This window comes from Electrona antarctica (assembly GCF_951216825.1).
Source record: "Electrona antarctica genome assembly, chromosome: 1".
Lineage (NCBI taxonomy): Eukaryota > Metazoa > Chordata > Actinopteri > Myctophiformes > Myctophidae > Electrona > Electrona antarctica.
The window spans coordinates 1,690,842-1,705,887 of NC_136806.1; the positions used below are offsets into that span (position 1 = coordinate 1,690,842).

Genomic DNA, 15,046 nt, shown 5'->3' on the forward strand with positions numbered 1-15,046 from the left:
GATGGTCTTCACCTGTAGGACAATAACAGATCTATATACATGTTGTATTCCTCTGGGAGCTTCTCCAGGACCTCGTCTAGGATGGTCTTCACCTGGAGGACAATAACAGATCTATATACATGTTGTATTCCTCTGGAAGCTTCTCCAGTACCTCATCTAGGATGGTCTTCACCTGTAGGACAATAACAGATCTATATACATGTTGTATTCCTCTGGAAGCTTCTCCAGTACCTCATCTAGGATGGTCTTCACCTGTAGGACAATAACAGATCTATATACATGTTGTATTCGTCTGGAAGCTTCTCCAGTACCTCATCTAGGATGGTCTTCACCTGTAGGACAATAACAGATCTATATACATGTTGTATTCCTCTGGGAGCTTCTCCAGGACCTCATCCAGGATGGTCTTCACCTGTAGGACAATAACAGATCTATATACCTTCACCTGTAGGACAATAACAGATCTATATACATGTTGTATTCCTCTGGGAGCTTCTCTAGGACCTCGTCTAGGATGGTCTTCACCTGTAGGACAATAACAGATCTATATACATGTTGTATTCCTCTGGAAGCTTCTCTAGGACCTCATCTAGGATGGTCTTCACCTAGAACATCATATTAGATCTGTAAAACCTTGTCATATTAGTTCTATATACATGTTGTATTCCTCTGGGAGCTTCTCTAGCACCTCGTCTAGGATGGTCTTCACCTAGAACATCATATTAGATCTGTAAAACCTCGTCATATTAGATCTGTATACATGTTGTATTACTCTGGAAGCTTCTCTAGGACCTCGTCCAGGATGGTCTTCACCTAGAACATCATATTAGATCTGTAAAACCTCGTCATATTAGATGTATATACATGTTGTATTCCTCTGGAAGCTTCTCTAGCACCTCCTACAGGATGGTCTTCACCTAGAACATCATATTAGATCTGTAAAACCTCGTCATATTAGATCTGTATACATGTTGTATTCCTCTGGAAGCTTCTCTAGGACCTCGTCTAGGATGGTCTTCACCTGTAGGACAACATATTAGATCTGTAGAACCATCTAGGATGGTCTAACATCATATTAGATCTGTAGGACCTCGTCCAGGATGGTCTTCACCTGTAGGACAACATCTTAGATCTATATACAGGTTGTATTCCTCGTCGGTCGATGGTTTTCACCTGTAGAAAATATTAGCGTCTGAGAAGCCCCTCCCCCATCACTAAGCCCCTCCCCATAACTAAGCCCATCCCCATGACTAAGCCCCTCCCCCATCACTAAGCCCCTCCCCATCGTTACCTTCTCCTCCAGGCTAAGCGACGCCCCCTCCCCCGCCACAGCGTCGGGGCTCTGCAGCTCCAACAGGATGTGGAACAGCTTGTCCGACGTCACCGTCAGGAACTCGATCTCGGCGTTGGGATGCAACCCATAATGCACTGGGCTCTCGTGGGGCAGCATCTCGTCTATGTAACCGTGGTAACCCTTGGAAGGAAGACAGAAAGCGCTGTTTGGCGTCTGGATTTTTGAGGGGCGATAGCCTCTCCCATGTGCAGCTTTTGGTGTGTGTAACCCAAATTTTGTCCTAAACACCAACATTAACACCCTGAACGCCCGGGGGTATTTAGGACCATTAAATCAGAGCGCCCAACGATTTGCAGCAACGGAGCACATTTCAAGGTTACACCAGGCATAGCGCCTGGTGTAACCTTGAAATGTGCTCTGTTGTGGCCGGATGTGGCTGAAGTAGCTAGATGTAGCCAAAACACCCCCGAGGCGATCGACAACAACGGAAGGTATGATTAATTCTAACGTGACTAGCGACGGGACCGCGGTGGGCCGTCAAAACATAATCTTTGGTTGGAATTGGACGGATTGATTTAGATCAAGAGTTTTTCACGTTTTAAGATTTTCTGTGTCATCCACTAAAATGGAGGGGGAACATTTTGGATGACGTCCCAACCGGAAATGACATTGAATGTTGCCCAACGCTCCCAGGCTGTGGAGCGATGCGATCGGTTTTGATATCAATAAAGTTCCGTCCTTGTATTAATCTCTGTCCTCAGCGACGCGCGTTACTATTTGATAGGACGGAGATCTCTGTTTGTGCCGCTCAGGGTGTTGACAATGAATGGACAATTTCGAGTGTTCGTGTAAACATTGATGACGAAGGCGAGGACGCAAATTCTGATTGGCCGGAATGAGATGGTGTGATGATGTATGGTCAGCGCCCCTCACTTCACACAAGTGTGATTTTTTTTTTATTTACTAGATTTTCACTCCTTCAAACCTAGTCCTATGTTGGACTAGATTTCAGGCCAAACTATGGCCAGTGGCTGAACTATGGGCATTGGAAGTGGAGTTCTGTGGGGCCTTCAGGCATGTTGGGAACTGGAGTTCTGTGGAGCCTTCGGCATGCTGGGAACTGGAGTTCTGTGGGGCCATCAGCATGTTGTTGAACTGGAGTTCTGTGGGGCCTTCGGCATGCTGGGAACTGGAGTTCTGTGGGGCCTTCGGCATGTTGGGAACTGGAGTTCTGTGGGGCCTTTGGCATGCTGGGAACTAGAGTTCTGTGGGGCCTTCTGCATGCTGGGAACTGGAGTTATGTGGGGCCTTCGGCATGTTGGGAACTAGAGTTCTGTGGGGCCTTCGGCATGTTGGGAACTGGAGTTCTGTGTGGCCTTCGGCATGTTGTTGAACTGGAGTTCTGTGGGGCCTTCAGGCATGTTGGGAACTGGAGTTATGTGGGGCCTTCGGCATGTTGGGAACTGGAGTTCTGTGGGGCCTTCGGCATGTTGTTGAACTGGAGTTCTGTGGGGCCTTCAGGCATGTTGGGAACTGGAGTTATGTGGGGCCTTCAGCATGTTGGGAACTGGAGTTCTGTCGGGCCTTCAGCATGTTGGGAACTGGAGTTCTGTGGGGCCTTCGGCATGTTGGGAACTGGAGTTCTGTGGTGCCTTCAGCATGTTGGGAACTAGAGTTCTGTGGGGCCTTCGGCATGTTGTTGAACTGGAGTTCTGTGGGGCCTTCAGGCATGTTGGGAACTGGAGTTATGTGGGGCCTTCAGGCATGTTGGGAACTGGAGTTCTGTGGGGCCTTCAGCATGTTGGGAACTGGAGTTATTTGGGGCCTTCGGCATGTTGTTGAACTGGAGTTCTGTGGGGCCTTCAGGCATGTTGGGAACTGGAGTTATGTGGGGCCTTCGGCATGTTGGGAACTGGAGTTATGTCGGGCCTTCAGGCATGTTGGGAACTGGAGTTCTGTGGGGCCTTCGGCATGCTGGGAACTGGAGTTCTGTGGGGCCTTCAGCATGTTGGGAACTGGAGTTCTGTGGGGCCTTCGGCATGTTGGGAACTAGAGTTCTGTGGGGCCTTCAGGCATTTTGGGAACTGGAGTTCTGTGGGGCCTTCGGCATGTTGGGAACTAGAGTTCTTTGGGGCCTTCGGGCATGTTGGGAACTGGAGTTCTGTGGGGCCTTCAGGCATGTTGGGAACTGGAGTTCTGTGGGGCCTTCGGGCATGTTGTTGAACTGGAGTTCTGTGGGGCCTTCAGGCATGTTGTTGAACTGGAGTTCTGTGGGGCCTTCGGGCATGTTGGGAACTGGAGTTCTGTGGGGCCTTCGGCATGTTGTTGAACTGGAGTTCTGTGGGGCCTTCGGCATGTTGGGAACTAGAGTTGTTTGGGGCCTTCGACATGTTGTTGAACTGAAGTTCTGTGGGGCCTTCGGCATGCTGGGAACTGGAGTTCTTTGGGGCCTTTGGTATGTTGTTGAACTGGAGTTCTGTGGGGCCTTCGGGCATGTTGGGAACTGGAGTTCTGTGGGGCCTTCGGCATGTTGTTGAACTGGAGTTATGTGGGGCCTTCGGCATGTTGGAAACTAGAGTTCTTTGGGGCCTTCGGCATGTTGGGAACTGGAGTTCTGTGGGGCCTTCGGCATGTTGTTGAACTGGAGTTATGTGGGGCCTTCAGCATGTTGGGAACTAGAGTTCTGTGGGGCCTTCGGCATGTTGGGAACTGGAGTTATGTCGGGCCTTCAGGCATGTTGGGAACTGGAGTTCTGTGGGGCCTTCGGCATGCTGGGAACTGGAGTTCTGTGGGGCCTTCAGCATGTTGGGAACTGGAGTTCTGTGGGGCCTTCGGCATGTTGGGAACTAGAGTTCTGTGGGGCCTTCAGGCATTTTGGGAACTGGAGTTCTGTGGGGCCTTCGGCATGTTGGGAACTAGAGTTCTTTGGGGCCTTCGGGCATGTTGGGAACTGGAGTTCTGTGGGGCCTTCGGCATGTTGGGAACTGGAGTTCTGTGGGGCCTTCAGGCATGTTGGGAACTGGAGTTCTGTGGGGCCTTCGGGCATGTTGTTGAACTGGAGTTATGTGGGGCCTTCGGGCATGTTGTTGAACTGGAGTTATGTGGGGCCTTCGGGCATGTTGTTGAACTGGAGTTCTGTGGGGCCTTCAGGCATGTTGTTGAACTGGAGTTCTGTGGGGCCTTCGGGCATGTTGGGAACTGGAGTTCTGTGGGGCCTTCGGCATGTTGTTGAACTGGAGTTCTGTGGGGCCTTCGGCATGTTGGGAACTAGAGTTGTTTGGGGCCTTCGACATGTTGTTGAACTGAAGTTCTGTGGGGCCTTCGGCATGCTGGGAACTGGAGTTCTTTGGGGCCTTTGGTATGTTGTTGAACTGGAGTTCTGTGGGGCCTTCGGGCATGTTGGGAACTGGAGTTCTGTGGGGCCTTCGGCATGTTGTTGAACTGTAGTTATGTGGGGCCTTCGGCATGTTGGGAACTAGAGTTCTTTGGGGCCTTCGGCATGTTGGGAACTGGAGTTCTTTGGGGCCTTCGGCATGTTGTTGAACTGGAGTTCTGTGGGGCCTTTGGCATGCTGGGAACTGGAGTTCTGTGGGGCCTTCGGCATGCTGGGAACTGGAGTTCTGTGGGGCCTTCGGCATGGTGGGAACTGGAGTTTTTTGGGGCCTTCGGCATGTTGGGAACTGGAGTTCTGTGGGGCCTTTGGCATGCTGGGAACTAGAGTTCTGTGGGGCCTTCTGCATGCTGGGAACTGGAGTTATGTGGGGCCTTCGGCATGTTGGGAACTAGAGTTCTGTGGGGCCTTCGGCATGTTGGGAACTGGAGTTCTGTGTGGCCTTCGGCATGTTGTTGAACTGGAGTTCTGTGGGGCCTTCAGGCATGTTGGGAACTGGAGTTATGTGGGGCCTTCAGCATGTTGGGAACTGGAGTTCTGTCGGGCCTTCAGCATGTTGGGAACTGGAGTTCTGTGGGGCCTTCGGCATGTTGGGAACTGGAGTTCTGTGGTGCCTGCAGCATGTTGGGAACTACAGTTCTGTGGGGCCTTCGGCATGTTGTTGAACTGGAGTTCTGTGGGGCCTTCAGGCATGTTGGGAACTGGAGTTATGTGGGGCCTTCAGGCATGTTGGGAACTGGAGTTCTGTGGGGCCTTCAGCATGTTGGGAACTGGAGTTCTGTCGGGGCCTTCAGCATATTGGGAACTGGAGTTCTGTGGGGCCTTCGGCATGTTGGGAACTGGAGTTCTGTGGGGCCTTCAGGCATTTTGGGAACTGGAGTTCTGTGGGGCCTTCGGCATGTTGGGAACTAGAGTTCTTTGGGGCCTTCGGGCATGTTGGGAACTGGAGTTATTTGGGGCCTTCGGCATGTTGTTGAACTGGAGTTCTGTGGGGCCTTCAGGCATGTTGGGAACTGGAGTTCTTTGGGGCCTTCGGCATGTTGTTGAACTGGAGTTCTGTGGGGCCTTCGGCATGCTGGGAACTGGAGTTCTGTGGGGCCTTCGGCATGCTGGGAACTGGAGTTCTGTGGGGCCTTCGGCATGCTGGGAACTGGAGTTCTGTGGGGCCTTCGGCATGTTGGGAACTGGAGTTCTGTGGGGCCTTTGGCATGCTGGGAACTAGAGTTCTGTGGGGCCTTCTGCATGCTGGGAACTGGAGTTCTGTGGGGCCTTCGGCATGTTGGGAACTAGAGTTCTGTGGGGCCTTCGGCATGTTGGGAACTGGAGTTCTGTGGGGCCTTCGGCATGTTGTTGAACTGGAGTTCTGTGGGGCCTTCAGGCATGTTGGGAACTGGAGTTATGTGGGGCCTTCGGCATGTTGGGAACTGGAGTTCTGTGGGGCCTTCGGCATGTTGTTGAACTGGAGTTCTGTGGGGCCTTCAGGCATGTTGGGAACTGGAGTTATGTGGGGCCTTCGGCATGTTGGGAACTGGAGTTATGTCGGGCCTTCAGGCATGTTGGGAACTGGAGTTCTGTGGGGCCTTCAGCATGTTGGGAACTGGAGTTCTGTCGGGCCTTCAGCATGTTGGGAACTGGAGTTCTGTGGGGCCTTCGGCATGTTGGGAACTGGAGTTCTGTGGTGCCTTCAGCATGTTGGGAACTAGAGTTCTGTGGGGCCTTCGGCATGTTGGGAACTAGAGTTCTGTGGGGCCTTCAGGCATTTTGGGAACTGGAGTTCTGTGGGGCCTTCGGCATGTTGGGAACTAGAGTTCTTTGGGGCCTTCGGGCATGTTGGGAACTGGAGTTCTGTGGGGCCTTCAGGCATGTTGGGAACTGGAGTTCTGTGGGGCCTTCGGGCATGTTGTTGAACTGGAGTTCTGTGGGGCCTTCAGGCATGTTGTTGAACTGGAGTTCTGTGGGGCCTTCGGGCATGTTGGGAACTGGAGTTCTGTGGGGCCTTCGGCATGTTGTTGAACTGGAGTTCTGTGAGGCCTTCGGCATGTTGGGAACTAGAGTTGTTTGGGGCCTTCGACATGTTGTTGTACTGAAGTTCTGTGGGGCCTTCGGCATGCTGGGAACTGGAGTTCTTTGGGGCCTTTGGTATGTTGTTGAACTGGAGTTCTGTGGGGCCTTCGGGCATGTTGGGAACTGGAGTTCTGTGGGGCCTTCGGCATGTTGTTGAACTGGAGTTATGTGGGGCCTTCGGCATGTTGGGAACTAGAGTTCTTTGGGGCCTTCGGCATGGTGGGAACTGGAGTTCTTTGGGGCCTTCGGCATGTTGTTGAACTGGAGTTCTGTGGGGCCTTTGGCATGCTGGGAACTGGAGTTCTGTGGGGCCTTCGGCATGCTGGGAACTGGAGTTCTGTGGGGCCTTCGGCATGTTGGGAACTGGAGTTATGTCGGGCCTTCAGGCATGTTGGGAACTGGAGTTCTGTGGGGCCTTCAGCATGTTGGGAACTGGAGTTCTGTCGGGCCTTCAGCATGTTGGGAACTGGAGTTCTGTGGGGCCTTCGGCATGTTGGGAACTGGAGTTCTGTGGTGCCTTCAGCATGTTGGGAACTAGAGTTCTGTGGGGCCTTCGGCATGTTGTTGAACTGGAGTTCTGTGGGGCCTTCAGGCATGTTGGGAACTGGAGTTATGTGGGGCCTTCGGCATGTTGGGAACTAGAGTTGTTTGGGGCCTTCGACATGTTGTTGAACTGAAGTTCTGTGGGGCCTTCGGCATGCTGGGAACTGGAGTTCTTTGGGGCCTTTGGTATGTTGTTGAACTGGAGTTCTGTGGGGCCTTCGGGCATGTTGGGAACTGGAGTTCTGTGGGGCCTTCGGCATGTTGTTGAACTGGAGTTATGTGGGGCCTTCGGCATGTTGGAAACTAGAGTTCTTTGGGGCCTTCGGCATGCTGGGAACTGGAGTTCTGTGGGGCCTTCGGCATGCTGGGAACTGGAGTTCTGTGGGGCCTTCGGCATGCTGGGAACTGGAGTTCTGTGGGGCCTTCGGCATGTTGGGAACTGGAGTTCTGTGGGGCCTTTGGCATGCTGGGAACTAGAGTTCTGTGGGGCCTTCTGCATGCTGGGAACTGGAGTTCTGTGGGGCCTTCGGCATGTTGGGAACTAGAGTTCTGTGGGGCCTTCGGCATGTTGGGAACTGGAGTTCTGTGGGGCCTTCGGCATGTTGTTGAACTGGAGTTCTGTGGGGCCTTCAGGCATGTTGGGAACTGGAGTTATGTGGGGCCTTCGGGATGTTGGGAACTGGAGTTCTGTGGGGCCTTCGGCATGTTGTTGAACTGGAGTTATGTGGGGCCTTCAGGCATGTTGGGAACTGGAGTTATGTGGGGCCTTCGGCATGTTGGGAACTGGAGTTATGTCGGGCCTTCAGGCATGTTGGGAACTGGAGTTCTGTGGGGCCTTCAGCATGTTGGGAACTGGAGTTCTGTCGGGCCTTCAGCATGTTGGGAACTGGAGTTCTGTGGGGCCTTCGGCATGTTGGGAACTGGAGTTCTGTGGTGCCTTCAGCATGTTGGGAACTAGAGTTCTGTGGGGCCTTCGGCATGTTGGGAACTAGAGTTCTGTGGGGCCTTCAGGCATTTTGGGAACTGGAGTTCTGTGGGGCCTTCGGCATGTTGGGAACTAGAGTTCTTTGGGGCCTTCGGGCATGTTGGGAACTGGAGTTCTGTGGGGCCTTCAGGCATGTTGGGAACTGGAGTTCTGTGGGGCCTTCGGGCATGTTGTTGAACTGGAGTTCTGTGGGGCCTTCAGGCATGTTGTTGAACTGGAGTTCTGTGGGGCCTTCGGGCATGTTGGGAACTGGAGTTCTGTGGGGCCTTCGGCATGTTGTTGAACTGGAGTTCTGTGAGGCCTTCGGCATGTTGGGAACTAGAGTTGTTTGGGGCCTTCGACATGTTGTTGTACTGAAGTTCTGTGGGGCCTTCGGCATGCTGGGAACTGGAGTTCTTTGGGGCCTTTGGTATGTTGTTGAACTGGAGTTCTGTGGGGCCTTCGGGCATGTTGGGAACTGGAGTTCTGTGGGGCCTTCGGCATGTTGTTGAACTGGAGTTATGTGGGGCCTTCGGCATGTTGGGAACTAGAGTTCTTTGGGGCCTTCGGCATGGTGGGAACTGGAGTTCTTTGGGGCCTTCGGCATGTTGTTGAACTGGAGTTCTGTGGGGCCTTTGGCATGCTGGGAACTGGAGTTCTGTGGGGCCTTCGGCATGCTGGGAACTGGAGTTCTGTGGGGCCTTCGGCATGCTGGGAACTGGAGTTTTTTGGGGCCTTCGGCATGTTGGGAACTGGAGTTCTGTGGGGCCTTTGGCATGCTGGGAACTAGAGTTCTGTGGGGCCTTCTGCATGCTGGGAACTGGAGTTATGTGGGGCCTTCGGCATGTTGGGAACTAGAGTTCTGTGGGGCCTTCGGTATGTTGGGAACTGGAGTTCTGTGTGGCCTTCGGCATGTTGTTGAACTGGAGTTCTGTGGGGCCTTCAGGCATGTTGGGAACTGGAGTTATGTGGGGCCTTCAGCATGTTGGGAACTGGAGTTCTGTCGGGCCTTCAGCATGTTGGGAACTGGAGTTCTGTGGGGCCTTCGGCATGTTGGGAACTGGAGTTCTGTGGTGCCTTCAGCATGTTGGGAACTAGAGTTCTGTGGGGCCTTCGGCATGTTGGGAACTGGAGTTATGTCGGGCCTTCAGGCATGTTGGGAACTGGAGTTCTGTGGGGCCTTCGGCATGCTGGGAACTGGAGTTCTGTGGGGCCTTCAGCATGTTGGGAACTGGAGTTCTGTGGGGCCTTCGGCATGTTGGGAACTAGAGTTCTGTGGGGCCTTCAGGCATTTTGGGAACTGGAGTTCTGTGGGGCCTTCGGCATGTTGGGAACTAGAGTTCTTTGGGGCCTTCGGGCATGTTGGGAACTGGAGTTCTGTGGGGCCTTCAGGCATGTTGGGAACTGGAGTTCTGTGGGGCCTTCGGGCATGTTGTTGAACTGGAGTTCTGTGGGGCCTTCAGGCATGTTGTTGAACTGGAGTTCTGTGGGGCCTTCGGGCATGTTGGGAACTGGAGTTCTGTGGGGCCTTCGGCATGTTGTTGAACTGGAGTTCTGTGGGGCCTTCGGCATGTTGGGAACTAGAGTTGTTTGGGGCCTTCGACATGTTGTTGAACTGAAGTTCTGTGGGGCCTTCGGCATGCTGGGAACTGGAGTTCTTTGGGGCCTTTGGTATGTTGTTGAACTGGAGTTCTGTGGGGCCTTCGGGCATGTTGGGAACTGGAGTTCTGTGGGGCCTTCGGCATGTTGTTGAACTGGAGTTATGTGGGGCCTTCGGCATGTTGGGAACTAGAGTTCTTTGGGGCCTTCGGCATGTTGGGAACTGGAGTTCTTTGGGGCCTTCGGCATGTTGTTGAACTGGAGTTCTGTGGGGCCTTTGGCATGCTGGGAACTGGAGTTCTGTGGGGCCTTCGGCATGCTGGGAACTGGAGTTCTGTGGGGCCTTCGGCATGGTGGGAACTGGAGTTTTTTGGGGCCTTCGGCATGTTGGGAACTGGAGTTCTGTGGGGCCTTTGGCATGCTGGGAACTAGAGTTCTGTGGGGCCTTCTGCATGCTGGGAACTGGAGTTATGTGGGGCCTTCGGCATGTTGGGAACTAGAGTTCTGTGGGGCCTTCGGCATGTTGGGAACTGGAGTTCTGTGTGGCCTTCGGCATGTTGTTGAACTGGAGTTCTGTGGGGCCTTCAGGCATGTTGGGAACTGGAGTTATGTGGGGCCTTCAGCATGTTAGGAACTGGAGTTCTGTCGGGCCTTCAGCATGTTGGGAACTGGAGTTCTGTGGGGCCTTCGGCATGTTGGGAACTGGAGTTCTGTGGTGCCTTCAGCATGTTGGGAACTAGAGTTCTGTGGGGCCTTCGGCATGTTGTTGAACTGGAGTTCTGTGGGGCCTTCAGGCATGTTGGGAACTGGAGTTATGTGGGGCCTTCAGGCATGTTGGGAACTGGAGTTCTGTGGGGCCTTCAGCATGTTGGGAACTGGAGTTCTGTCGGGGCCTTCAGCATATTGGGAACTGGAGTTCTGTGGGGCCTTCGGCATGTTGGGAACTGGAGTTCTGTGGGGCCTTCAGGCATTTTGGGAACTGGAGTTCTGTGGGGCCTTCGGCATGTTGGGAACTAGAGTTCTTTGGGGCCTTCGGGCATGTTGGGAACTGGAGTTATTTGGGGCCTTCGGCATGTTGTTGAACTGGAGTTCTGTGGGGCCTTCAGGCATGTTGGGAACTGGAGTTATTTGGGGCCTTCGGCATGTTGTTGAACTGGAGTTCTGTGGGGCCTTCGGCATGTTGGGAACTAGAGTTCTTTGGGGCCTTCGGGCATGTTGGGAACTGGAGTTATTTGGGGCCTTCGGCATGTTGTTGAACTGGAGTTCTGTGGGGCCTTCAGGCATGTTGGGAACTGGAGTTCTGTGGGGCCTTCGGGCATGTTGTTGAACTGGAGTTCTGTGGGGCCTTCAGGCATGTTGTTGAACTGGAGTTCTGTGGGGCCTTCGGGCATGTTGGGAACTGGAGTTCTGTGGGGCCTTCGGCATGTTGTTGAACTGGAGTTCTGTGGGGCCTTCGGCATGTTGGGAACTAGAGTTCTTTGGGGCCTTCGGGCATGTTGGGAACTGGAGTTCTGTCGGGCCTTCAGCATGTTGGGAACTGGAGTTCTGTGGGGCCTTCGGCATGTTGGGAACTGGAGTTCTGTGGTGCCTTCAGCATGTTGGGAACTAGAGTTATGTGGGGCCTTCAGGCATTTTGGGAACTGGAGTTCTGTGGGGCCTTCGGCATGTTGGGAACTAGAGTTCTTTGGGGCCTTCGGGCATGTTGGGAACTGGAGTTATTTGGGGCCTTCGGCATGTTGTTGAACTGGAGTTCTGTGGGGCCTTCAGGCATGTTGGGAACTAGAGTTCTGTGGGGCCTTCGGGCATGTTGTTGAACTGGAGTTCTGTGGGGCCTTCAGGCATGTTGTTGAACTGGAGTTCTGTGGGGCCTTCGGGCATGTTGGGAACTGGAGTTCTGTGGGGCCTTCGGCATGTTGGGAACTAGAGTTCTTTGGGGCCTTCGGGCATGTTGGGAACTGGAGTTCTGTCGGGCCTTCAGCATGTTGGGAACTGGAGTTCTGTGGGGCCTTCGGCATGTTGGGAACTGGAGTTCTGTGGTGCCTTCAGCATGTTGGGAACTAGAGTTCTGTGGGGCCTTCAGGCATTTTGGGAACTGGAGTTCTGTGGGGCCTTCGGCATGTTGGGAACTAGAGTTCTTTGGGGCCTTCGGGCATGTTGGGAACTGGAGTTATTTGGGGCCTTCGGCATGTTGTTGAACTGGAGTTCTGTGGGGCCTTCAGGCATGTTGGGAACTGGAGTTCTGTGGGGCCTTCGGGCATGTTGTTGAACTGGAGTTCTGTGGGGCCATCAGGCATGTTGTTGAACTGGAGTTCTGTGGGGCCTTCGGGCATGTTGGGAACTGGAGTTCTGTGGGGCCTTCGGCATGTTGTTGAACTGGAGTTCTGTGGGGCCTTCGGCATGTTGGGAACTAGAGTTCTTTGGGGCCTTCGGGCATGTTGGGAACTGGAGTTCTTTGGGGCCTTCGGCATGTTGTTGAACTGGAGTTCTGTGGGGCCTTCGGCATGCTGGGAACTGGAGTTCTTTGGGGCCTTCGGTATGTTGTTGAACTGGAGTTCTGTGGGGCCTTCGGGCATGTTGGGAACTGGAGTTCTGTGGGGCCTTCGGCATGTTGTTGAACTGGAGTTCTGTGGGGCCTTCGGCATGTTGGGAACTAGAGTTCTTTGGGGCCTTCGGCATGTTGGGAACTGGAGTTCTTTGGGGCCTTCGGCATGTTGTTGAACTGGAGTTCTGTGGGGCCTTCGGCATGCTGGGAACTGGAGTTCTGTGGGGCCTTCGGCATGCTGGGAACTGGAGTTCTGTGGGGCCTTCGGCATGCTGGGAACTGGAGTTCTGTGGGGCCTTCGGCATGTTGGGAACTGGAGTTCTGTGGGGCCTTTGGCATGCTGGGAACTAGAGTTCTGTGGGGCCTTCTGCATGCTGGGAACTGGAGTTCTGTGGGGCCTTCGGCATGTTGGGAACTAGAGTTCTGTGGGGCCTTCGGCATGTTGGGAACTGGAGTTCTGTGGGGCCTTCGGCATGTTGTTGAACTGGAGTTCTGTGGGGCCTTCAGGCATGTTGGGAACTGGAGTTATGTGGGGCCTTCAGCATGTTGGGAACTGGAGTTATGTCGGGCCTTCAGGCATGTTGGGAACTGGAGTTATGTGGGGCCTTCAGCATGTTGGGAACTGGAGTTCTGTCGGGCCTTCAGCATGTTGGGAACTGGAGTTCTGTGGGGCCTACGGCATGTTGGGAACTGGAGTTCTGTGGTGCCTTCAGCATGTTGGGAACTACAGTTCTGTGGGGCCTTCAGGCATTTTGGGAACTGGAGTTCTGTGGGGCCTTCGAGCATGTTGTTGAACTGGAGTTCTGTGGGGCCTTCAGGCATGTTGTTGAACTGGAGTTCTGTGGGGCCTTCGGGCATGTTGGGAACTGGAGTTCTGTGGGGCCTTCGGCATGTTGTTGAACTGGAGTTCTGTGGGGCCTTCGGCATGTTGGGAACTAGAGTTCTTTAGGGCCTTCGGCATGTTGTTGAACTGGAGTTCTGTGGGGCCTTCGGCATGCTGGGAACTGGAGTTCTTTGGGGCCTTTGGTATGTTGTTGAACTGGAGTTCTGTGGGGCCTTCGGGCATGTTGGGAACTGGAGTTCTGTGGGGCCTTCGGCATGTTGTTGAACTGGAGTTCTGTGGGGCCTTCGGCATGTTGGGAACTAGAGTTCTTTGGGGCCTTCGGCATGTTGGGAACTGGAGTTCTGTGGGGCCTTCGGCATGTTGGAAACTGGAGTTCTGTGGGGCCTTCGGCATGTTGTTGAACTGGAGTTCTGTGGGGCCTTCAGGCATGTTGGGAACTGGAGTTATGTGGGGCCTTCGGCATGTTGGGAACTGGAGTTCTGTGGGGCCTTCGGCATGTTGTTGAACTGGAGTTCTGTGGGGGCTTCAGGCATGTTGGGAACTGGAGTTATGTGGGGCCTTCGGCATGTTGGGAACTGGAGTTCTGTCGGGCCTTCAGCATGTTGGGAACTGGAGTTCTGTGGGGCCTTCGGCATGTTGGGAACTGGAGTTCTGTGGTGCCTTCAGCATGTTGGGAACTAGAGTTCTGTGGGGCCTTCAGGCATTTTGGGAACTGGAGTTCTGTGGGGCCTTCGGCATGTTGGGAACTAGAGTTCTTTGGGGCCTTCGGGCATGTTGGGAACTGGAGTTATTTGGGGCCTTCGGCAAGTTGTTGAACTGGAGTTCTGTGGGGCCTTCAGGCATGTTGGGAACTGGAGTTCTGTGGGGCCTTCGGGCATGTTGTTGAACTGGAGTTCTGTGGGGCCTTCTGCATGCTGGGAACTGGAGTTCTGTGGGGCCTTCGGCATGTTGGGAACTAGAGTTCTGTGGGGCCTTCGGCATGTTGGGAACTGGAGTTCTGTGGGGCCTTCGGCATGTTGTTGAACTGGAGTTCTGTGGGGCCTTCAGCATGTTGGGAACTGGAGTTATGTCGGGCCTTCAGGCATGTTGGGAACTGGAGTTCTGTGGGGCCTTCAGCATGTTGGGAACTGGAGTTCTGTCGGGCCTTCAGCATGTTGGGAACTGGAGTTCTGTGGGGCCTACGGCATGTTGGGAACTGGAGTTCTGTGGTGCCTTCAGCATGTTGGGAACTACAGTTCTGTGGGGCCTTCAGGCATTTTGGGAACTGGAGTTCTGTGGGGCCTTCGAGCATGTTGTTGAACTGGAGTTCTGTGGGGCCTTCAGGCATGTTGTTGAACTGGAGTTCTGTGGGGCCTTCGGGCATGTTGGGAACTGGAGTTCTGTGGGGCCTTCGGCATGTTGTTGAACTGGAGTTCTGTGGGGCCTTCGGCATGTTGGGAACTAGAGTTCTTTAGGGCCTTCGGCATGTTGTTGAACTGGAGTTCTGTGGGGCCTTCGGCATGCTGGGAACTGGAGTTCTTTGGGGCCTTTGGTATGTTGTTGAACTGGAGTTCTGTGGGGCCTTCGGGCATGTTGGGAACTGGAGTTCTGTGGGGCCTTCGGCATGTTGTTGAACTGGAGTTCTGTGGGGCCTTCGGCATGTTGGGAACTAGAGTTCTTTGGGGCCTTCGGCATGTTGGGAACTGGAGTTCTGTGGGGCCTTCGGCATGTTGGAAACTGGAGTTCTGTGGGGCCTTCGGCATGTTGTTGAACTGGAGTTCTGTGGGGCCTTCAGGCATGTTGGGAACTGGAGTTATGTGGGGCCT

General features: G+C 53.9%; 1 protein-coding gene across 1 annotated transcript in view; it reads right to left on the minus strand.

The window, feature by feature from the left end:
* Positions 1-15,046, minus strand: part of dnah9l (dynein, axonemal, heavy polypeptide 9 like) — a gene marked incomplete at its 5' end in the record, with an annotated part of 234,184 nt that overhangs the window by 6,482 nt on the left and 212,656 nt on the right. Inside the window, one exon of the mRNA XM_079507118.1 lies at positions 1,292-1,474. Coding sequence (XP_079363244.1) covers positions 1,292-1,474 — 183 coding nt within the window. The remainder of the gene's footprint in view (positions 1-1,291; positions 1,475-15,046) is intronic.